The sequence below is a fragment of the Pseudochaenichthys georgianus genome, unplaced genomic scaffold (assembly GCF_902827115.2).
Source record: "Pseudochaenichthys georgianus unplaced genomic scaffold, fPseGeo1.2 scaffold_550_arrow_ctg1, whole genome shotgun sequence".
Lineage (NCBI taxonomy): Eukaryota > Metazoa > Chordata > Actinopteri > Perciformes > Channichthyidae > Pseudochaenichthys > Pseudochaenichthys georgianus.
Window position 1 is genome coordinate 24,077 of NW_027263111.1, and position 26,756 is coordinate 50,832.

General features: G+C 40.2%; 1 protein-coding gene across 1 annotated transcript; it reads right to left on the reverse strand.

Moving 5' to 3' along the window:
- Positions 1 to 597: 597 nt before the first annotated feature.
- LOC117443173 (serine/threonine-protein kinase 26-like) lies at positions 598 to 26,004 on the reverse strand. The gene is made up of 7 exons (XM_034079124.2): positions 25,696 to 26,004; positions 8,754 to 8,822; positions 8,450 to 8,611; positions 5,676 to 5,732; positions 3,613 to 3,721; positions 2,077 to 2,309; positions 598 to 618 (listed from the first exon to the last, which is right to left on the reverse strand). The coding sequence occupies exons 1-7, from the start codon at positions 25,714 to 25,716 to the stop codon at positions 598 to 600; spliced, it is 672 nt and encodes a 223-aa protein (XP_033935015.1). The 5' UTR covers positions 25,717 to 26,004.
- Between the last annotated feature and the right edge of the window lie 752 nt (positions 26,005 to 26,756).

Below are 26,756 nucleotides of genomic sequence, written 5' to 3' on the forward strand. Positions count from 1 at the left end.
TGTGTGTGTGTGTGTGTGTGTGTGTGTGTGTGTGTGTGTGTGTGGTGTGTCTAATAGCAGCAGGTGCATCTATACATGAATACACCGGTGGTGTCAAATTAATGTGAGGGTTAGGATTTAAATAACGGAAACGCAAAAAAAAAAAAAAAGAGTTAAAGGCTAGTTTATCTTCGAGGTCTGTTTATCAGAATCAAAATAACCCTATCTCTTAAATACAAATATTTAAATGAAAACAAGGCAGTCATTCTTTCCTCAGTAGACTCTAGACATCAGGACAGTGTGCGTGTGGGTGTGTTTTTATTGGATGCAATGAAACCGAGCCCCCTTTGGAAACAATGCAAACGACTGTAAAGCCAGACGACAACACCACCACGTGTCTGACGCTGCGCCGCCTCAAGAGGGAGAAGACACACAGCTGTTGATCAAAGACACGAGATGTTGCTAACGACTGGAAAGAGCTTTTTAGAGCCAAGTCGTGGAAATACTGAGACCGGATAACTTAAAGGGGCCATATTCTGCTTTGTGGGGTTGTAGCGTTGTTTTTAGTGCATGTCAATGGTCTGCAGAGGCTAACATCCCTGTGTTCCCTCCAGAGGATTACCCACACTCCAGGATTACCTTAATATCAAGGATGCAGACACATGAGACAATAATGGCGCGTTTCCACCTAGGCTCACTTTATGCTGCGTCTCCATTACAGTTTAGGAACTGGGGCGGTAACTATAGTAACGCAGTGTAGGCGGAGCCGTGACGTCATCTTCAATGCGAAACACAAAACCAACATTAGCCGTTAGCCGTTAGCACTCAGAGCTCACAGCTAACGGCTCCTCATATCTGTTCAGAAACTAGACAGAAGTGAAACAAGTCCAAACCACAGACTGTCTGAGTCATGGAGAATACAGTCGCTGGTTTATTTATGTCTGTAGGCCGTTGTTGTGAGTGTGGACGGTCGGAGCATATATAACGTTAGCTTAGCCGATCTCCATTCAGAAAACACGCATTTTAAAAAGGTGTTTCGCCTGCCGTCTGTCTGCAGAGTTGTAAAAGCATTCATTCATGGTTTTTACTAACCGGTATCAGTGTGTTGTTACTTCGGCATCATTTTGAAACGTGTATTAGAATTAAATCACGGTCAAATCTGTGCATTTTGTTGTAGTTGTAGCCCCCTAGCCGTCACCAGTTTAGCATACTCAGCCCGGGAAGAACCTCGATTAAGGAGGGCCAGCAAACTGAAAAAGTACCCGCTAGCCGGAATGGAAAAGCAAAACAAACCGCGCTGCAGTGGAAATGCACCATAAGCATTTATAAGATGTTTTACTTAAGTGTATTAAGTAAGACAACAGAACAATGTAACCTTAGAAAAGAAGAAACCGAGATCATTTGAATTAAAGTAAGTCCTTTTTAAGAAACGTGGGTTTCCTTCAGCATATTTATACAGGAGTCTCCAGACCAATAACGAGTGTGCATCTGCTTCATAAGGTATTGTTCTGGTTCATTCTTCAGAACCAGCCAGTAATCTGATGGCGTCTTTTGTTCTGGAACTCCAAGGGAATACAGAGAATACACGTCCCCTTGATTTGTGTCCTTATAATCTGCTTCCATGAAGTCCCTTAGTCCCCATGCCTGTGTTTAAATGACTTTAGAAGGTGTGTGTGATAGATATGATTTCTCCGGAGTCTTACCTTGGAGTGAATATAGTATATATATTATAAAATAAGTATTGTTAAGAAACAGTTTAGCCTTAAAAAAAGGATGCTAAAGCCAAGTACTCCACAAGCCTGCCCTTTACGACTTTAAGAGATAAGATAAGAACTTTATCGATCCTATTTGGGAAATGTTTGAGTTGCAGCAGCATCATCAAAAGACAATCAAAATGAAATGACTAGAAATAAACAAGAAAGTAGAAAATATACAGGTTGAATTTATAATATATATATATATATAAAGCAAGGTATTATATATACATAAGTATGTGAGAGATGGAATTTTAAATATTAAACTGAATATATACATGCAAAATGTACAGTGTGATTTTAAGTCCAAGAGAAGCTATGGAGCAGAGAAGTGTGTGTGTACTGTGGGTGTGTGTGTGTCCTGTGGATGGGTGTGTGTCCCGTGTGGGTGGGTGTGTGTGTGTGATAGTCGTCTTACCTTTGAGTCGTACGCAGACTGCTGGATGACCTCCGGAGCCATCCAGAACGGCGTTCCCACGAAGGTTTCCCGTTTTATCTGCGTGTCGGTCAGCTGGCCGGCCACCCCGAAGTCCGCCAGCTTCACCTGGCCGTGCTCCGACAGCAGCACGTTGGCAGCTGGAGGGAATAGACGGCATTATTATATATTATTTCATTAAGGCTTCTTTAAATATACATACATTTAGTTCCACACTTGCTTTGGAATCAACGGCGATTACCCAATAGTGCGAATAGAGAAAGTAGACATTTAAATGATGAGAAAAGGACGAAAGCTCAACGCTGCACTTTTGGGGGTCAAATCCGGCCGTGGCGGATTTAATTTCGGCCCGCAGGATAATTTCTAAGACCGAGGGGTAGACCTAGCACCAGGTGGAGGGATTATATCTCTTCGCTGTCTCCTCCGCTCAGAGCCTGAGCCCAAACATTGATGACCTTGCACCCGAGATGAGATGCCAAGTGTCTGAGCTAGCATCCCAGAGCAGCACACTGAGTCAATGGATGCTTCCTTCTGCACTTTCTCTCACGACAGCAGGGCATGTTTGGTTTCTCTTTGAGGGGAATAGTTTTGTTGAAGCTGTTGTTGGCCTGTGGAGAAATGTACTCATAAGAACTGACTCAGAGAAGCTGCAGATCGAGCCATGAGAAATGAATGCAGCTGATTATTTAATGTTGTTTTTTTATAGGCAATAGTTTAAGCTTTGTTAGTTCCAGGTTCAATATGTGCAATAAGTTCATTTCAATAAGTTCTGCTGTAAACATTGAACCAGTCCGGCCCTCCACTAGTAGCCTACCCATTTTTTATTTTGGCCCACTGTGTATTTGAGTGTGGCCCCCCTGCTGTGGCATAATGTGCACATTTTACTTACATTTTCTAAGGATTTAATATTTGTATTTATTTTGTTGGATAATCTTATTAAGTATTTGATTTTCTTAAATTCTATAAATGAAGTATTCGGATTGTGGTTTCCGATATTTTAAATGCAATTAAAGCGTCATTAACAATGAGTCCGTCTGCCAGGACTTTCTTTTGTGGTAAATAATAAACAAAAAGGTGAAGTCATTCTAACTTTCTATTGACACGGCCATCTTTTAAATCCACCAGCAGGGGGCGCAAACGTCCGGCTAAAAACAAGCATTACCTAATATGTGGCATGCCTCCTTTGTTTGGCTAGGATACGGCATGAAGAATAGAAATGTTTGGTCCTTTAAAATACACCTGCAGATGAATTCCACATCTGATCGAGTGGAATACGCCGAGACGCATCCCTTTAGTTCATGTTAACGCTGCTTGTACTGCATCACAAACACCACGCGTGTCGATAAAGGTTCATGTTCTCTTAATTACTCATGGAAGTGTCCGCATCTGATTAAAGTGCATACATATGAATTCCTGCAGTGCTTGTATTTCAGATGAATGTACCCTTGATGTCTCGGTGGATCTTCTTCTCCGAGTGCAGGTAGTCGAGACCCTTCAGGATCTCCTTCAGCATGGTGGCGATCTGAGCCTCGTCGAACGGACCAGCACGGAGCTACACACACACACACACACACACACACACACACACACACACACACACACACACACACACACACACACACACACACACACACACACACACACACACACACACACACACACACACACACACACACACACACACCACACACACACACACACACACACACACACACACACACACACACACACACACACACACACACACACACACACACACACACACACACACACACACGTTAAAGTGATGACACAGACATGCCGGAGGATGATGGTAGGAAACACACCCTGTTCAGTTTCATTCAAGACGAGACTCAACACGAAACTATGCAACCAAACACTCCATATCTCCACTTTTAATGCATATCAACAACTTTATTATTATTTGTATTGTTTTTAAATACAGCAGCTGCTTCAGCTTCCAGTCCAGATATTTCACGACGTTGTTATTCATTCAAATGGGAAATATAAAGTGTTAAAGCCCCACTGCATACAGGGGGATGATACATGTGTCCCCACATGATCCTGTAACCTCAGAGTACATTCAGTAATAGCTGAGTCATGGATTTGCAATAACCACCTCAACCATTTGAAGTCCAGTTTCTTTGTTTAAATGTTCTTCATTCGGACACAGATGTGAATTATCACAAATTAAAAAGCCCCAATAATGAGGTGCAGACGAAGGAGACCGTCCAGGAAAATGCCATTCTGCGCAGAAATTACTGCTTAATCAGCAAAATGGCGCAAATTTTTAAAAGGCCGCATAATTATCAAAAGGCCGCATAATCCCCGCATTTTTCCACACAAAGTTGAGGGGAAAAAAGTTAACTCGTCTTGACGTGTAGTGATGACGACGACGATGAGGCGACGTCATCAGCTCGCGCATCACAGAAGCTAAACAACACTGTAGAGCAGTGCTTCTCAAAGTGTGGTCCGCGGACCACTGGTGGTCCGTGAGCGCCTCGTAGTGGTCCGTGAGTATATTGGTAAAATTTCACATTTGAAATTAATTAATTAATTTAAGTTTTCCGCACTCTCTGGAATATCTCCGCAATGGAACGAGCTTAAGTTTCACTTTCGATTGTATGATATAGCCCAGATAAACACCTTCATCACACATGTTGCCACTTGTTTGTACCATTTTCAGGCGATTTGTAAAAAACTATGTGTTTTTCGATATTTGTGGAGTTAGGTGGTCCGCGAGTGTCTTTTTATTAGTTAAGTGAGAAACACTGCCGTAGAGTGAACGTGTGGAGCTCACACGAGAGAGAAAACACCAAGATGAAAACATCTGATCCATCTCATTTACCGACGAACATTTCTGCTAAAGACCGGGCAAAGCAGTTCCCGATGTCTCGCACGGAAGTGGGGGGAAACTATTCTGCACCCCGTGCCACTGTGTGTTGGAGCATAAGAGAACATCGACGGTGACGACTCACTTCGATTCACTCAAACATTCGAACATGCTTTCTGCTGCCGCGGACAAGAAAGTCAAACGACTCGCGTTCACCGAGGCATCGACCTCCAGAACCCTTTCGAGGGCTACAAGGAACGAGGTGAGACGCCTACAGGACTGAAGCTGGTCAGATAACGAACGAGTAAAACAGAATGAGACGGAGAAGTGTGTGTGTGTGTGTGTGTGTGTGTGTGTGTGTGTGTGTGTGTGTGTGTGTGTGTGTGTGTGTGTGTGTGTGTGTGTGTGTGTGTGTGTGTGTGTGTGTGTGTGAGTGTGTGAGAGAGAATAAATAAAACAGCCCAATATTTATTTTTTCCACATATTTCACAACTTCCCGCAATTTCACCGCATTAGATCCTGTGAAACCCCCCCGCATGTTTCATCGCATAATCAAGGATTTTTGCCCGCGTTTTTCTGGAGGGTCTAACTAATACATGTGCTACAGAAATGTCACGTGTGTTGTTACTTTCTTTCTTCTAAAAATATAACAAGAAACGACTTTAAAACTCACCAAATCCAGCGCTGATCCTCCGCCCAGATACTCCATGATGATCCATAGTTTGCTGCCCTGCAGGAGAACAAGCTCATCACTAAACTGGCTGAGAGCAATTACTCAAACTGTGCAGATGTACCACCCGACACTACAACAACTCAAAGTCTTGCCCAGTATATGTGTCTAATATCTAGTCAGAATATGTCTTTACACTCGATATAAGACACAATAACCTCAGAAGTGACACTGCAGTGAGATATCGGCTCTTGTTTTTGGACAATGCTTCATCTTGTTGCGTCAAAGCATCTTATTTTGAGTTGAAACACATATTTTTACATATTTATTAGAAAATCACCAACTAACATCAGAACACCTTATAGCTAAATTGTCCGTCTGTCTTGCTCTCGTTCCGTCTCTCAGTTCCACTTTTACTTTGGCGCGCTACCTGTCTCACTCTTTTCCCGCCTCCAGCTTTTCCTGCTGGAGCCCGCCGCTTAAAGGTGGCGGGCGCGGACCGGTCATAGAGCCCGTAGAGTTAAAGGTGGTTAATTTTACCTGTAAAATCCATAGATTTAGGAGGTCCCCTAGTGGCCGTTAGCTGCACAAAAAAAATGGGGGAAAAAGTCGCGGCTTATAGTCCGAAAAGTACGGTAAATATCCCTTCTTATTTCATGACATCTAACCAAGCTAATGTTCACTTGATCTATTGGCAGATTTTTGTACTTATTTCAAGTGAAAACGGCTTGTTTTCATTATCGTTCAACCTGTTTTTGGAGCAGCATTTCTTTCCAGAGTAAATATACATCCTTGAGAATATATTCACTTTGATAACTTAACAAACTCAAGATAAAGACATTTTCCAGTCAATCTTCCTCAAAATCAATATGTCCTCTTAGAATAGTGTCAAAAGAACTAGAATTTCACAGGAAGACTAGAACAGAACAGACCGCTGTCATGGACTTGTTGAGCGTTGCTAAGGACGCTCACATCTGCAGAAAGAAGTCCGGTCGATTGAACTGTATACAGTTTGCTTTTCAAACTGTTTCCTTGTCTTTAGTTCTCCGTCGTCCGTCTGAGAGCAACATGGAGGATTTTAATATTCATTTTAATATATTTGGAGAGCGCAGTAATTTGGATGAATGGTTAGTGGTTGATGAGTCCCCAGCGAAGAAAAGAAAAAGACAAGAGGGACAAGAAAACAGCGGGGAAGCAGAAACCCTCCTTTTGACATAGACATCAAACGGCGACACATATTCAGTGTGCAGTTCCTTTGGCATCAGGGCAGAGATATCTAGATACTTCTCAAGGTTTGACATCATGAGTTGTGCTACTTTTAAAGCGAGCAACGATGTTTTTAAATCTGTGATCGGCTCCGCAAAAACGCTATCGAAGCACTTCCTGCTACGTAGTTCAAACGGTAACCACAGACAATTTTTCTTAGCGGATGCATGTCACTTTAAATCAATAATACTATTTTTTAAATCAATAAAAACATTTTCTAAATCAATAAAAGCATTTCAATTAATATTGGGAGTCATGCCGTTACTGTGTTCTTCTCCCCATGATGACGCCTCGCTGCACATCACCCCGTACTTATGCTTTGAATGTCTTTCAGTTTTGTAAAGCACTTTGAATTGCCTCGTGTTGAAAAGTGCTGTATAAATAAACTTGCCTTGCCTCTTCCTCTTTCCCGCCATAATAAATCGATCACTTTCCAGTGGCGTTTTCTCCTGGAAGCCTTTTTTCCGGATTGTAGTTATAATTTTAATAAATAAATAAAAACACTTCGTTTGGTTTCGGTAATTGTTCTGTGCTGTGTGTTGCTGCCGGTCCGTCTCTCCCCCATTCTCATTGAGTATTTTACAAAGAGTGAAACAGCGCCCCTCTACATGTTATGGTGAAACAGTAGATTGCACTCTGTTGTGAGAGGACGCCAGCCGAAACTGGCTTCCCTTGGTGAAAAAAAATGGAGGGATTGACCAATCAGACATGACATCACGCCCCTGCCAACCTGTGATTGGTCAGGGCCACGCCAAGGGAAGCCAGAGGCGGCTGGCTTCCCCTGCCTCACAATCCAATCACATCAACTTAGTGGTGCAGTGACGCGTCCTAAAACCCGGAAGTAAGCTGCACTCGGGTTCCCTCGACAAAAAGGCAATGGGATTTCTCCATAGGATTTTGGAAAATAGCTCGAAATAAGGTCAGTGGAAAACGAACCTGTTAGATAAAGGCACGTTTTGTTCAGCCGGATAATATCCACATGTCCACCCTACTTTTATAATTTTCTAATCATAATCTAATCGATAGAAGATAGATAGCGTCACTGCATCACTCTCACCGCCGTTAGAAAGTAGCAAGCAATTGAAGCAAGTGCAATTATGGAGGGTGGAGATTTGGAGTATTTACTCAACAATAATTGTACTAAACTTCCGCTACAGCAGCAACAACAAATACAATCTGATGACAGGCCGATGCCCAAACTGGAGCTGCGAGGAAAAAAGGAGCGAGTCGGACGTAAGACGTTAAAGGTCTCCTGATTTAGTTTGTGAAGGAATGCTTATTAGCGTTTCGGCTGGTGAGTGTGCGGACCTGTCGGCGTGTGCAAGTCCTGCATCTGTATGATACAAATGTGTGTAAAATGATACCGGGAACTCATCTGGTGACGTTATTACATTAACCACCACCCCCCCGACCCAAAAGAAAGGACGTATTATTGGCTTCCCCTAATTGTTTCCCCACGCCACGCTACTGCCATTTCCAGATGTTTAAGAGAAAAGGTGAAAACGCCTTACCTTCAGATATGACCCGTAGTACTTGGTGATGTAGGGGCTGTCGCACTGGCTGAGCACGGTGATTTCCTGCTGGATGTCTTCGATCTCGTCCTCCGCCTCTTCCAGATCGATCGTTTTGATCGCCACCACGCTCTGAGTTCGATTATCGATGCCTTTAAACACCTGCGGGACGAGGGGCGATGTGGAAGACGGAAGAAAAGATTAGCAGAGGAACTATATGTAAGGAGGATGGAGGGGTTTCAGTAAATGCTAACGCCAACGATTAATCATGTTTTATTATTGGACGTAAATATGACACACGCACCTCTCCGAAAGACCCCTTCCCGATGCGATCCAGCTTAGTGAACAACTCCTCCGGGTCAATCTGAGAGCTCTGATTGGAGGAAGAGGAGGAACGAGGAGAGATAAAGCGGTTTATAGTCGTGTATATCAACAAAATACATACAACTGTTCAAATATATGCTCACAGCGTAGTGAGGTGTCGGAAAGCAGTCAAAGTCGTAGGTGAGGTCTTTTGTTTCCAGTTTGAATAATTGAAATTAAAGGGGGGGTCGGTCATTTTGGAGAAACCGGCTCGAGTGCGCTAGAATTTGAAAACACACAGCCGGAAGAAATCTGCCACTTCCTCACAGAGCCCCTCCCCCAACACAGAGGAACGCACACATGACCAATGAGGGCACGAGATCAGTGTGTGCCCAGATGGAAGGCTGACAGGCAGGTAGGCCATCCAGTTACTTCAGCCGGCTCAGATGATTGGTCGAGCTTTTTACAGTACCACGGCTTCCACTGATGACTTTTTCTTAATGGATTTCTTGTCAAAGCACTTCAGATATTCATTGCTATCGGGATGTTGAGAGCATTCCATGGATGGAATATAACTAGAAGTGTATCTCGAGCCGGTTTCTCAAACGTACCTACCCCACCTTTCAGTGAATAAAAAAGCAGGAAATCCAAACTTACAAACGTATTTCTCGACCATCAAATCAACCAATTGGAGCATTTTCAGCGCTAGTTTTAATCCACCTCAACACTATATAATAATTAGTAGTATATTCATTTTTACTACAAGTTGGTTTACGAAATATATAAAGCTGCGTTTATCTTCAAATCTATGCAGCTTTCTGTCCCCAGAGTCAGAACTAAACATGGAGAAGCAGCGTTCAGTTATTATGCTCCAAATAAATAACCTGCAGGTCCGCTGCAACTCTGACTACTTTTAAATCCAGCAAGAAGACTTTTCTTTTTCTCGCTGCTTTTAATTGAACTATTCATATCTTAGTCTGCACTGTAACTTTTATCCATGTATTTTTTCTTTTAATGTTTATTTTATTAGCTTTTCTTTTTAACGACTGATTTTAAATGCTATTTTCTTAATGTCTTTCATTTTTTGTAAAGCACTTTGAATTGCCTTGTGTTGAAAAGTGCTATATAAATAAACTTGCCTTGCCTTCAGTATTTAGTGTTTTTATCCCATGAATAAATGGCAGATTTTCAAGATGTCCAAAATAAAACGCAGTGTGTCTTTTGCAACTCTGAAGTAGTTTGGAGCAGCTTTGTCTCCGTCATACGCTCATTTGCATATTTACGAGGTCATTGCACATCATTTGCATACAGCTTGGTGACGGCTGGGGAGGAAAGAGAGACTTCGTAAAGAAGAGCCAGAGCTGAGAAATAATTACAAATATATATATTTTCAGATGTATTTTACTTGATGGTGGCAATACCTTGCAAAGTGTGTAAGAATAATACCATTTGGAAACTGCAGGGGGGGGGTTACCACATGTAACGTCAGTTTGACTTTGTTTTACTACCAATATAAACATATCAAGAAGTTGGGTTCAAATATATGTTAAATATTATTATATATATCAGTAACAATGTCAAGTATTTCCCAATGCAAAACAGGATAATAAAAGTTCCACACACAAACCCAGTAAAACCCAGAAGGAAGCAAGCATGACGGTTAAAGATAACAGGAACTGAGCGAGCGCGCACACACACACACACACACACACACACACACACACACACACACACACACACACACACACACACACACACACACACACACACACACACACACACACACACACACACACACACACACACACACACACACACACACACACACACACACACACACACACACACACACACACACACACACCACACACACACACACACACACACACACACACACACACACACACACACACACACACACACACACACACACACACACACACACACACACACACACACACACACACACACACACACACACACACACACACACACACACACACACACACACACACACACACACACACACACACACACACACACACACACACAAAGAAACACACACAGAAACACACACACTTGGCATCTTTAATAATCAGACACACAAAGCTTAAAGTGGCACCATGCTGAACGAAGCTAAATACGTACAAAAGTTAATTTAAATCCGTATTTTAATGAAATTTCCGTCCTCGTTGCTGATTGGCTGATTCAGTTTCGTTGTGTCAATAAATCGCCAAATGTAATAACGTTTGAGTTTTGATCTGAAATATGTGTTCGAGTGCAGTCTTGACTTTATGAGAGTTCATAAAAGTGAATTGTTTGTACATTTCACAGCTTCTGGCCCGTTTTGTCACTTATTCAAATACCGTTGCACTGACGTCTACGAGGGGAACTCGTGTGCGGTCAATGTAGTCTGCTTTGAGGTTTAACCAGACAAGAGGTCACAAGAATGAAAATCAGTCATGTCATTAAAACATTGGTTTTAAATCACCATATCGCACATTTGATTTTTTCACACTATTATTTTACACTATTAAGTTACTGCTTAAGTTAAATTACAAAGGTAATAATGAATAACTAAGAAGTAAAAAAAAAAAAATATATATATATATAATATTCAAACAAACATAATAAGTGAAAGTAAGAATGTTCAATACAAAAAATAAGTCGTATAATAAAATTAAATAATAAAGAATATTTATGCAAAGAAAAAATTGAAGTTGAAATGTCCAATAAAAGATTTAATAAAATACAAATATTTATTAAAATATGAGACGTTAGAAATAAGGAAGAATATGCAATAAAAAAAGATACATACAAATAAAATAATGCTATAAAAACACAAGACATTCAAGTCTATTGACTTGTTATGCAAGCGAGACACACATGTAATCACCACACCACAGAAGCGTATGATATTCCTGACGCTGCTTCAATTTCCTCTGAACTAAAAAAAGGAACTACCACACACACACTTACACACACACACACACACACACACACACAAACACACACTCTGCCCACAAAGTTGCCACACCCAGTCAGCACACAGCTCTTACTGTCTGACTTTAGCTCGGTGCGGAGAGAAGCAAAAAGAGAGACGGTGAGAAGAGAAAATAAATAACACACGATAAAATAATGGTAGAAAACTGAAACTAAAAACGCTGTGATACTTTATGAGGTTTACCTGAGGAAAGATATACTGAAATAAGACAATTAAGGTTTACTAGTAACTATAAGTGCTTCCAATTTAAATATGGTAAACAGTTAAAGAGACTAGTGGCAGATTAAAACATTATATAAATATCCATTCACTTTCAAAAAGGGCCCAACTTCGCATTTTCAGGGTTGATTTATACTCAAAATATATAAATAAAAGCAAAAAAGAAATACCAAAGTATTACTTATATTACATCAGCTGGAAGTCACACTCATCTTATAATAACAAATATATATATTATGTGTATTTAAACAACCTAAACTGGGTGTAGTGTATAAATAACTTTTCGATAAACCCTAATGTCTCTTATGGCTGATAATGGTATCAATGCTTCGGATCTGAGACCAAACAGATATTTAACTTTTGGTTTGTCCACATGACTTTCTGCGCGCAAGTTATTTTTAACACCAATGTGGACATTAAAGGCTGCTGAGGTCGGACTGCACTTCCTATATTTAACTTTCAACGTATAATTACATCCACTCTGCACACGTGTACTGTGCTTTACTTTAAATAACGGCACGGCTCGCCCACTATGTAGGTTTTTGTGCATGTGAATGGTCTGCAAAGTCTGGAGAGGACTCTTTAAAGTAGAGACGCTACATACTGATATACACCTGAACATCAGCAGGAGAGGACTCTTTAAAGTAGAGACACTACATACTGATATACACCTGAACATCAGCAGGAGAGGACTCTTTAAAGTAGAGACACTACATACTGATATACACCTGAACATCAGCAGGAGAGGACTCTTTAAAGTAGAGACACTACATACTGATATACACCTGAACATCAGCAGGAGAGCACTCTTTAAAGTAGAGACACTACATACTGATATACACCTGAACATCAGCAGGAGAGGACTCTTTAAAGGAGAAACACTACATACTGATATACACCTGAACATCAGCAGGAGAGGACTCTTTAAAGGAGAAACACTACATACTGATATACACCTGAACATCAGCAGGAGAGGACTCTTTAAAGTAGAGACACTACATACTGATATACACCTGAACATCAGCAGGAGAGCACTCTTTAAAGTAGAGACACTACACACTGATATACACCTGAACATCAGCAGGAGAGGACTCTTTAAAGGAGAGACACTACATACTGATATACGCCTGAACATCAGCAGGAGAGGACTCTTTAAAGTAGAGACACTACATACTGATATACGCCTGAACATCAGCAGGAGAGGACTCTTTAAAGGAGAAACACTACATACTGATATACACCTGAACATCAGCAGGAGAGGACTCTTTAAAGTAGAGACACTACATACTGATATACACCTGAACATCAGCAGGAGAGGACTCTTTAAAGTAGAGACACTACACACTGATATACACCTGAACATCAGCAGGAGAGCACTCTTTAAAGTAGAGACACTACATACTGATATACACCTGCACATCAGCAGGAGAGGACTCTTTAAAGGAGAGACACTACATACTGATATACACCTGAACATCAGCAGGAGAGGACTCTTTAAAGGAGAGACACTACATACTGATATACGCCTGAACATCAGCAGGAGAGGACTCTTTAAAGTAGAGACACTACATACTGATATACGCCTGGACATCAGCAGGAGAGGACTCTTTAAAGTAGAGACACTACATACTGATATACACCTGAACATCAGCAGGAGAGGACTCTTTAAAGGAGAAACACTACATACTGATATACACCTGAACATCAGCAGGAGAGGACTCTTTAAAGGAGAGACGCTACATACTGATATACACCTGAACATCAGCAGGAGATGACTCTTTAAAGTAGAGACGCTACATACTGATATACACCTGAACATCAGCAGGAGAGGACTCTTTAAAGTAGAGACGCTACATACTGATATACACCTGAACATCAGCAGGAGAGGACTCTTTAAAGTAGAGACACTACACACTGATATACACCTGAACATCAGCAGGAGAGGACTCTTTAAAGTAGAGACACTACATACTGATATACACCTGAACATCAGCAGGAGAGGACTCTTTAAAGTAGAGACACTACATACTGATATACACCTGAACATCAGCAGGAGAGGACTCTTTAAAGTAGAGACACTACATACTTATATACACCTGAACATCAGCAGGAGAGGACTCTTTAGTAGAGACACTACATACTGATATAGGGACTCTTTAAAGTGGAGACACTACATACTGATATACACCTGAACATCAGCAGCAGAGGACTCTTTAAAGTAGTGACACTACATACTGATATACACCTGAACATCAGCAGCAGAGGACTCTTTAAAGTAGAGACACTACATACTGATATACACCTGAACATCAGCAGGAGAGGACTCTTTAAAGTAGAGACACTACATACTGATATACACCTGAACATCAGCAGGAGAGGACTCTTTAAAGTAGAGACACTACATACTGATATAGGGACTCTTTAAAGTAGAGACACTACATACTGATATACACCTGAACATCAGCAGGAGTGGACTCTTTAAAGTAGAGACACTACATACTGATATACACCTGAACATCAGCAGGAGAGGACTCTTTAAAGTAGAGACACTACATACTGATATACACCTGAACATCAGCAGGAGAGGACTCTTTAAAGTAGAGACACTACATACTTATATACACCTGAACATCAGCAGGAGAGGACTCTTTAGTAGAGACACTACATACTGATATAGGGACTCTTTAAAGTAGAGACACTACATACTGATATACACCTGAACATCAGCAGGAGAGGACTCTTTAAAGTAGAGACACTACATACTGATATACACCTGAACATCAGCAGGAGAGGACTCTTTAAAGTAGAGACACTACATACTGATATACACCTGAACATCAGCAGGAGAGGACTTTTTAAAGTAGAGACACTACATACTGATATACACCTGAACATCAGCAGGAGAGGACTCTTTAAAGTAGAGACACTACATACTGATATACACCTGAACATCAGCAGGAGAGGACTCTTTAAAGTAGAGACACTACATACTGATATAGGGACTCTTTAAAGTAGAGACACTACATACTGATATACACCTGAACATCAGCAGGAGAGGACTCTTTAAAGTAGAGACACTACATACTGATATACACCTGAACATCAGCAGGAGAGGACTCTTTAAAAGTAGAGACACTACATACTGATATACACCTGAACATCAGCAGGAGAGGACTCTTTAAAGTAGAGACACTACATACTGATATACACCTGAACATCAGCAGGAGAGGACTCTTTAAGGTAGAGACACTACATACTGATATAGGGACTCTTTAAAGTAGAGACACTACATACTGATATACACCTGGACATCAGCAGGAGAGGACTCTTTAAAGTAGAGACACTACATACTGATATACACCTGAACATCAGCAGGAGAGGACTCTTTAAAGTAGAGACACTACATACTGATATACACCTGAACATCAGCAGGAGAGGACTCTTTAAAGTAGAGACACTACATACTGATATACACCTGAACATCAGCAGGAGAGGACTCTTTAAAGTAGAGACACTACATACTGATATACACCTGAACATCAGCAGGAGAGGACTCTTTAAAGTAGAGACACTACACACTGATATTCACCTGAATTAGGCGTCTAAAGAGTGTTTAAATCTCCTTTTCTTGGCTGGTAACGACAGCACCTATCTTTCCTTCAGCACATTCAGTTCAGGGACATTTGGACATTGTTGGACACTGAGACAGCAGCCAAACACAATGTTGGCATTCATGTTTCCATCACATTCCCACCTCTATACTTGATCCCTAATCTCGAAAAGCATCACACAAATCTTCTTAATTCTTCCTTGCATGTGTCAAATGGTTGACCTGCAGCCAATAAGGAAGTTCAGTAATCAGCTGTTCAGATATTAATTATGATATGATGATAAGCAGCGACGAGGTTTCCCCTCAGGACTCTGGACTCCCTCTCTCTCCTCATAACAGCTTTTAATCAACGCTTGCTTTTCAGTTCATGTTTTACTTTATTCCACATAGAAACCCCAAACCTACTGTTGAGAAACAAACAATATTTATTTTTGTCCCATAAGAACGTCTTTTTCATGCATCGGTATAATAATTTCATTCAAAAATATGAACAAACTTTTTACGTGAGAAAGAGAGACAAAGTCCTCAAATGTTAAATGACTAAAAAGACACAATGGAACAAGAACACCGTTTCAGTAAAACTATTTATAATCGGCCATTTTATTGATTAAAATCGGTATAATTAATATTATTATAAGGTTTAAAAAGGCATTCGGTGACAGGCTTTGTTTTTTAAAGGGAAATGGATTAAAACTAGTATTTTTCTGTCATATTTGTTAAAGATATAGTTATAATCTTTAAGTAAAGTTCTTATTTTGTTCATTGCACGCATTTAAAAACACTCCAAGTAGTAGGTTAGAAGGGTGCATTCTGAGAGGGGCTTTTTCATATTTAATTATTAATTTATTTAATGCAACTGGACCAAATGTCCTTCTAGAGGCAAACAAGTAAAAGGGGACTTGTTGAATGTGATAGTGTTACACTTTGACCTGTGTGTGTGTGTGTGTGTGTGTGTGTGTGTGTGTGTGTGTGTGTGTGTGTGTGTGTGTGTGTGTGTGTGTGTGTGTGTGTGTGTGTGTGTGTGTGTGTGTGTGTGTGTGTGTGTGTGTGTGTGTGTGTGTGTGGTCTAGCATTACTATCCTTGTGGGGACCGACATCTGTTTACATAGTCACGTGTGGGGACTCGCCTCCCTTATGGGGACATAATGAGGGGAATCATTCATTGTAGGGTGAAGACTTGCTTAGGGTTAGGCATGTGTTGGTTAAGGTTAGGGTAAGTCTCCAGGAAATGCATGTAAGTCAATGTAATGTCCCCTGAGGTGATGTATGCATGGTATGTGTGTGTGTGTGTTCTAGCATTACTATACTTGTGGGGACCTAAATCTGTTTACATAGTCACGTGTGGGGACTGGCTTCCCTTATGGGGACAAATTGGAGGTCCCCATAAGGGGATCATTAATTTTAGGGTGAAGACTTGGTAAGGTTAGGGTTAAGTCAATGTAATGTCCCCTGAAGTAATGTATACATGGTGTGTGTGTGTGTGTGTGTGTGTGTGTGTGTGTGTGTGTGTGTGTGTGTGTGTGTGTGTGTGTGTGTGTGTGTGTGTGTGTGTGAAAAACAACAAAGAAGAGGTTAAACATTCCCTCGCTCAATCATTACACACCTGTGTTGTTACTGTATGAGTATCTACACGTGAAGAGGAGCAAGAACTGTTCAAGCTTGAACCAAAAATAGAGTTAGTAAATGTTTTACTGCAGGTCACATGACCTTACAAAGTTAGTCACGCAGTCTGGGAATTACATGTATCAGTTATGGGACGAATGCAAACAAAGGTTTTATAAAAAAAGTCAATGATTAACACAACGTCAAGAGAGTTTAGATTGAGCTGCTGAGTCTGATGCTTTACCTGCGCTAAAAACAATGGAAATGAACGACGTAAACAAGGAGAGAGCTTGTTGTTGTTGTTGTGTCTTCATTGTGCAACTGATTTATAGCCAACCAGTGTCTGCAGGGCAACACATTAACTTTATTACAAGAGGAAACATTTGTCAGCAAAGAAAAGCATCCAAATAATAATGCAAGGACACGGCATGTGTATTTTTTAACTGCAAGGATGTTAGGATTATTTTATGATAAGTAGCGCTGCAGCGAAGTGATGTCGATTTCTTATTCATTCATTTCGGGGGGAAATTGACATTTTAGGATACAATTAAATAACCGATAAATAAATTTAATACAAGTATCAAGTATTTACAGAGGGATCAAAAGTAGCTACGTTGCAATAAAAATAAATAAATATATTTTTTTAGAATTTCAAATATAATCGTCCACATGTTTTTGATATTAACGTGAAGTTAATGAGCAATGTTCGATACTAAATCAAATAAAAAGAGATATTTATACAAACACAATAAGTTAATAATAAGAATGTGCAATACAAATATATAAAATAAAACAAACATGGAGAAAAAAAACTTGGACAAAGCTGTGGAAACTCAGTGAAAGAGTAATCCATGTTTTCACTAACAACCGGGGTCCAAATATCCAAACATAAAACAGCTCGGTGTGTGTGTGTGTGTGTGTGTGTGTGTGTGTGTGTGTGTGTGTGTGTGTGTGTGTGTGTGTGTGTGTGTGTGTGTGTGTGTGTGTGTGTGTGTGTGTGTGTGTGTGTGTGTGTGTGTGTGTGTGTATTGTGAGGTCAAAGGTCACAGCTGCTTGAGGAGGAAGTACAAACACAGCGTTCTGAAAAATGACCCTCGCAGAGCCGCATCATGTGAGAGAGTCCTCTGAACACATTTCCTGCTTCTCTAGAAAGCCGAACGCAGAAAACACAACGTGAGTCACGCCACACAGAGGGACTCGTTAACGTGCCGTCTGGGGCAGAAAGAAAGGAACCCTTATGTCTCCAATGTTAAAAGGAGCACTCTCATGCTTGTACACCAATATGTGAAGCTACAGTCAGCACCTGGTTAGCTTAGCTTAGCATACAGACTGGACACTGCTAGCCATATTCCTTTAATATTGGACACTTATTTCTCCACTATTACAAATCAAAGGAACATTTAGAAATAGGCCTATTTACTTTTGCACTCTCATGCTTGAACACAAATATATGAAGCTACAGTCAGCAACTGGTTAGCTTAGCTTAGCATAAAGACTGGAAACAGATGGAAACGGCTAGCCTGGCTCTGAACAAAGATAACAGCTGGACACACACTTTTCTACAAAAATATAATGGCATGATGAGCTAAACCTTTAATGTATATCTTCTTTAATACTAATACGGAGCTTGTTGTATTTATTTAGACTAGTGTAGGGGGTGACTAACAATTATTTGTATTATCAATTGATTCATTGACAAAAAATACACATAATAATATTGAAGGCATGTCAAATCAGTGATGTTTTTGGAAAAGCAGGTTTATACGTATTTTTGCTTGTATATATATATATATATATATATATATATTACTAATATTGTTGTTGTTTTTGTTATTATTTATTGTATTATTATTGTTTATATTACCTTCTTTTGTAGGTATTTTTCTTCTTTATTTACTAAGGGAATTGTGTAATATATATATATATTATCCCCTGTATACTAAATCGGTATTATGTTATTTTGTTAAATGAATTCAATACAAAAAATTATAATATAGATTAAAAGGAATACATATTTTAGCTGTAGCTTTAAGCAACGACAACAAACAATATAAATATCAATGTGTCCATCCATCTTCTCCGCGGTCGGGTCGCGGGGTAGCAGTTCCAGCAGAGAGCCCCAAACGTTCCTTTCCAGCTCTGACTGGGGGGTCCCAAGGCGCTCCCAGGCCAGAGAAGAGATATAATCCCTCCACCAGGGGCCTGTAATCACGAAGCTGGTTCAACCTAACCTGGATATGTTTGAGTTAGCCGGTTGGCCTAATCCAAAACATACGCGCTCTCGCTAAACTGTCCTACGACGCTGGTTATCAAGTGGATCGCTCAAGCCAGCCGTGTCCTATCTAGTTAGGTGCGCGTTCACATGAAAGGGGTGGTATCTGGAGCATTCGACCAATCACAAACATGGAGAAGCGCACTGACAGCGCAGCGTCATACTTCCTGAATGAAAAGTGAACTATAATACTAGTCAAAAATGAAGAAGTTAAACTTTAAACATCCATGACTTAAACACTTGATCAGGATCAAAGCCTCAGAGCTGCACCTGCAAGGTGAACACAGCTGGCAACAGAACAAGTGTTTGAATGCGTACTTTAACAGGTTCATGATATCACTGCCCGTCTAAAACACGATCTGACTTTCATTACATTTGTCTCGAGTGTTTCCTCAACTTAATGTGTTGCTTAAAATAATCCTTCTGCATCCAGTATGTGACACTGTGAGTGTTGCACGGCCAGATACGGCTCAGCTGACTCAGATAAGGAGATATGTGATACATTATGAAGTGATATGCCGCGGACTGTACTTAATGTACTCTGATCCGGGTACTTATGTTGTGGCCGATATTTCAGTAAGCTTTCTTAACGCTAATGTTATAATAGTCAGATTGCTCTGAAGATGGAGCTGATATTCTATTCATGTTCACGTTCACACAGTCGGTGATTTTTGCCGGCCGTCTTTCCTGCGACGGCAGCTTTTCTGTATTTCCTTTCTCCTGTAATATGACTTGATCGCTTTGAACTCCGCACACTGAGCTCTGATTGGTCAGCAGGCGGTGCTTTCACTGAGTTGATCTCTTAGCCTGCAACCTAACCTGCTCCGGGGCCGGTTAGCCGCTCAGCATCAGTTACCATGGAGATCTAGCCCGCTAAAAAGAGAACCAGCGTCGTAGGACCGGAAACCCCGAGTTTTCCCTGAAGTTTTCTGCTAAGCGAAAATCCGGCTTCGTAGTACAGGCCTCTGGTCCTAGGTCTACCCCTCGGTCTCTTCCCAGCTGGACGTGCCTGGAACACCTCCCTAGGGAGGCGCCCAGGTGGCATCCTAACTAGGTGCCCGAACCACCTCAACTGGCTCCTTTCAACGCGAAATATCAATGTGTCAGTAATCAGTATCTTAAATCAGTGATTCTCAAATGGGGGTACGCGGACCCCTGGGGGTACGTTGTGGTACTGCAGGGGGTACGTGAGATAAAAAAAAGGTTATTTAAAAAATACCATGCCTGATTACAAAAATAATCATAGTACAATAAATTAAATAGACGCTGAGCGGAAAGCCAATATTATATTATAACGAATAGACATTGAAATGGAATCGTGGTTTAAACGTAGCAGCAGGGAACGTGGACAACGGAGAAAAGAATAGAGCCAAAATTGAGCCAACCAAATGCCGTCCATATCAGGAGGCGTGCTTTGATGGGATTCACGTCTACAGGCAGAGAAACCAGCCAACAGCCCGATGAAACCAGCGCACCTCCAGAGGCAGCTCGGCACCAAACACCCGTGTCATGTTGGAAAGCCACCGGAACGTTTCAAGAGAAAACTTTCGATCCTCGCAAGAGATGATGTGAAAAGCCTCCACAGCGTCAGCCAAAGCTCTAAAGGTCCTAAAACTCCTAAATAGTGTAATTGCAGTGTTATTACATGGTTTGTTTATAATTGCACATTAGTTTCAGTTACACATTTTTTTTTTTTAAACCCTTTCATGCCTTGTGGTCACTCCATTAGAGACTGATAATTTCATGCTTGTATATGCACGGGGTTTCGGATCGCACAGTTGCACATCAGTGGATTTTATTATAATATTTGTGTATTGTATTTTATTGTTTTTGCATAATATATAATTCTGTTCATTGGTTTGTTAAACATATATTACTTAAAAATCAGTTTCAACATTTTTTCTCATGCATAAGGATGAAGATATCCTTAGCTTGTATTTATATTACAGGCGCTGCTTTTAGTCCGTATGACTTCTGTAGAAAACACTCCACTGTAATGTAAACAAAGCAAGGAGGAGGAGGAGAGTACAACTGAAACTCTGATTCACACCGCAGAGCAACTGACTCACCACCTGAAGCCAAATCACACCATCTAACACCCAGACACACTCGGGAGTCTCTTTAAGTGACAGCCTGCCATTAGAGGAGGCACAGAAGAAGAAGAAGAAGAAGAAGAAGAAGAAGAAGAAGAAGAAGAAGAAGAAGAAGAAGAAGAAGAAGAAGAAGAAGAAGAAGAAGAAGAAGAAGAAGAAGAAGAAGAAGAAGAAGAAGAAGAAGAAGAAGAAGAAGAAGAAGAAGAAGAAGAAGAAGAAGAAGAAGAAGAAGAAGAAGAAGAAGAAGAAGAAGAAGAAGAAGAAGAACCCTGCGTATATCTGTGCGGAAACTACCTGCTCGTGGTTTACAACAGGAAGCTTCGACAAAGTGAAGAATTGATCCGCTGCAGGAGGTACACTGTAGAGATGGAAACAGGAAGTCCTCGTGTTTGCAGTTTTGTTTTATCAGGAAGGTTCAAAAGGGCAGCGAGATATCAGCCTGTTTGGCTCAATCACACCGAAGGAAGAGAAGTGCTTTAAAGAGGCCATATAATGCACATTTTCAGGTGCATGTGGTTGTGTGACTTTGACAAATCATTTAAATCATCAAAAAGCTCTTTATATTTCAGTTAATTTAATGAGTATAGGTCTGGGTAACCATTAAATAATATCCACAACATGACAGACAATAGAGGAATATGTCCAGCTTTGGCTCGCTAAGTCAATGTTTTTATTTGTGTATTTAACGGGGACAGCACCTATGAAAATTGCTTCGAAGTCACCCTAAAAACAACTTATAATATACAAAATGGTGTCTTTAAATATCTTATTTTGTAACTTCAAACCTCAAACCTAGTCACCTAAATAAGATTTAAACATTCAAATAAAAGGCACATCTCTCTTTAAGAGGCAGACAAAAGCCGTTTGCATCCCATTTACTTAAACAAACCGTCAATAATCCAAATGGTTGCTAAACTATTTTCCATTAGTCAACTCCCCATTGCACTGAGCCGTCATTTCCAACACAACACACACCCACAATGCATCACTCCTCTCTGCAGGTGCAACGGATAATCAATGTGTGCAGCAGCTGCCGCTGGGTGTGTGTGTGTGTGTGTGTGTGTGTGTGTGTGTGTGTGTGTGTGTGTGTGTGTGTGTGTGTGTGTGTGTGTGTGTGTGTGTGTGTGTGTGTGTGTGTGTGTGTGTGTGTGTGTGTGTGTGTGTGTGTGTGTGTGTGTGTGTGTGTGTGTGTGTGTGTGTGTGTGTGTGTGTGTGTGTGTGTGTGTGTGTGTGTGTGTGTGTGTGTGTGTGTGTGTGTGTGTGTGTGTGTGTGTGTGTGTGTGTGTGTGCCCCACCCACACACACACAATCCCACAGGTAGGCACACCTGAGAGCCGGACAAACAGGAGAACTTCGTAACTCTCGTCACACCTTTGAGAGAAACTGATTCTCCGAGAGAAGCCACATGTGTTGTTAGGGAGTGTTCATATTATATATATTTGCTTTATTTAGTCCCATGTTTATCCACACTTGTACATATTTAAATCTAATCTTTACTAATTTACTGTTGATGTTTGTTATTCTATTTCATTTCTGGAAAAGTTTTCACTTTAATGTTTACATAAATAATGATATGGTTGTTTCAAGTGAATCAAAAAGGTATGCGTTGCTATGGATTGCTTTTATTCAATTTGTTAAGCTGTTTTGAGATTGTGAAGCTTTTTGTGTTACCGTTTGTGTATAAAAAGGTCTTTAAACATACATATCGGTTGGTTGGTTGAATGATTGAGCAAATGCAGGTTTTCGGCCCTTTAACAATCTAATATTAAACCAGGTGAATGGCACAACACAATCAAGATGAGACACACTGTTAGGTCGTAATATAGGTCATTAAAGGACCATCTGCAGAGCCCCGCCTACTGACAGCAGGCCAATTATACCTCGTATAAGAGCAGATAAAGATACTGCGCTATAAATACACCTAAAACAAGCCCGCGGACACAATGAATCACCGTGGGGATAATACAGTGATGTGACAACACTTAAAAGTCCTTTGAGGACTCTAAAGTTCACTATAATGTCAGTATAGGAATATTTAAGGACGTGTTGAGAACCAAAATCACTTTAAGAAGTCGCTACAAAAGTAGTGAAAGGACATTTGAAACTCTCAGGGTGTATGCAGGAATCCTGAAGTCAGATGTAAGACCTTTTAAGACCCTTTCCATACAATTTAAGACCTCATCGCCACTTTGAGTTTTAACCGGTTACCATGGCGACACACTTCACCTCACATTGACTATACAGTATGGATTGTCGTTCCTCCTTATCTTCCAACCATTTGTGGTATTTTAGGAACTTTAAGTATTTTTGGAATTAACGGTATTTTTGGAACATTTTAAGACCTCATCGCCACTTTGAGTTTTAACCGGTTACCATGGCGACACACTTTACCTCACATTGACTATATACAGTATGGATTGTCCTTCCTCCTTATCTTCCAACCATTTGGACGCAGACTTGCATTTCCCCGTAACGATGTTGCTTAGCAACCGGCGTAAACGGGCCTTCGCGCTATCAAGGAGTGAGCGCGCGACGTCCTGTTCAGATGACGTCAAACCCAACGGGACGCCATCAATAAACTCCACAGAATCACACTACACACCTACGCCATGAGTACATTCAGGCAGACTGTAGAACACAACCTCGTTGGGCCATGTATATACTTATTGAAAACAAGCTACACAATGTAATACCTTGGAAAATGCCCTTTAATAGCCTTAATTTTCGCTAAATTGATTTATCAACTTGTAATACTTTTTAAGACCCCGCGGACACCCTGACTCACCTATACTCAGTATAAAGTAAAACAATCAGATGATAGGTGACTTTATGAGCATCATAGGGACATAAAAACACTATAATGCCACTGAAACAGAAGGAGAACTAAAGAGATTAAGAGAAACGTTGAGCCAAATCAAACCCTGTATAATAAAAGCGAATCCTACAGGGACATGTTAAGAGACTTTAACACCATAATGTCACTAAACTACGTGTGGACTATCAACAGTCACAATAATGAGTCAATACAGGTATCAAAACTCACTATAACAAGTACTAAAGTCACTTATTGGTTATGCAGGGGTACAAAAACATCATGATGGCACTATGAAATAAGGTTTAGCCACACTGTAAGGCAATAAATAAATATAATACAGGTATTTTAAGAACAATAAACACCATTAACTGAATTTGGAGATCGAAAAACACAATACAAGTCCCCATATGAGTACTATACTGATATTTCAGGAGATTTAACAACAAAAGTTTAGTATACACTCAGTTTAGGTTCGCAAAGTTACCTTATAAGAAGCTAGGAGTACTAAAGGGTCATGTAAAGAGATAACACACCAGAAGTCACTATAGAGGCTTACAATCATATAACCAACAGCATAAAGCCAGTTTATAGTACTAAATCACTTGTGAGGTAACTTTAGGAGCATTAAAGAGTTGTTTTGTACACCATGAATGTACTTTAAAGTGTACAACAAGCTTCTAAAGTCACTATTTGTAAATGGTATGGACATTAGAACACGATTTGATTAAGTTAACTCATTTAAAGTTAAAAAGTCTCACATAAGTCACTATACATATCACCAAGCAGTTAGCATCTTTAGATGTACTAAAAACACATACTTTAGGAGCTTTAAATCGTTATTTAGGGGTTTTTACACCATAAATGTACGTTAAATTGTAGCTGTAAAGTCACTATGCATCTTTGAACACAATTAGATTCTGTTGACTAATTTAGAGTTAGAAGATCTCACATAAGTCAATATACATTAGTTAATATCACCAAACAGTTAGCTTGAAGTCAGTTTAGAGTACACATGTGGAGCATTCAAGAGTTTTTTAAGGGTTTTTTGCACCACAGATAATCCCCTTTAATGGTCAAGGCTCCATAATTAGCTTTAAAAGCAACATTGAATTGACTTCCCTCCCAACATGGAGACGGTGTATTTGAATGAAGAGGCCTGCAGGTTAGCCTATAAATCTAAATATCACGCAGAACAGCATCAGGTAAGCACTGTGGAAACACTTCGGACGAGGCCTGTAGTTGCACAATGCTGCATTCACTTGTGACAAAGCTCGTGAAATATGTAAAACCACACGTAACAACCCTTCAGAATACACCTTTCTGCTCACCTGCATACCAGGAACTTCCATGGTTACTTCGAAGTATGAACGCCCTTTTCCTCCTCCAGGTTTCTGTCTTCTTCTGTGTTCAGTCCTTCTCTATTTACACCTCCTCTCCGAGCTTTCTCACGCGCCCTCAGAATAAAATACACTCCAGAAAAAAAGTGGCAGGTTTAACTTCGAGCAGGAAGTGAGGGAACAATGTATCCGATGAGATAAAAAAAAAAAGTTTGCAGTAGAAAGAGAAATGAACAAACACACACACACACACTCACACACTGTGAGCCTGTAGCAACAAAAAGTGTTGAGCAAACGAGCAGAACGACGCGTTCAGGGGCGGAGCGACAGGGTGGGAAATGTCAGTTTCACAAATGAGGATCTCTACTGCCATCTTGTGTTCCTTTCTATCTATATATCTATATATCTATCTATCCCTATCCATCTATCTATCTATCTATCTATCTATCTATCTATCTATCTATCTATCTATCTATCCATCTACCTATCTACCTATCCCTATCTATCCCTATCTATCTATCTCTCTCTATATATCCAATCTACACATTAATTAATGCACATTATTCAAATAAAGCTACCTCATTTAATATCTGCACAGTTTACCACGTTTTCGTGAAAATAAAATATAAAATATAAAATATATTTTTGTCATATACTGTACGTGGTTTTCTTGTATATTTACTGTAAATATTGACCATGGATGCTTTCACCAAATATTAACACAGTAGGATTTTTGTTAAATAATCATCAGTAATGTGGATGAACTGACTAAATCTGGTAAATTAAGAAAACATATTATCACTTTACTATTAAGCAGCATTTAAAACCACCAAAAGATAGTTATGCCATATTTAAATATAAAAACGATGTCTAGGTTTTTATCACGATATCTAAATCATATTGATATATTGGCCATCTCTATGTCTCCCTATTAAAGATTTGTTGTTCTTCTTTATTCATCACAAATTAATACATTTAGGAGAATTTTAATTTTGTGTTAAATGCTTGGACACATTTTAATTAAACTACACGTAGCTCCCTTATGTTTAATA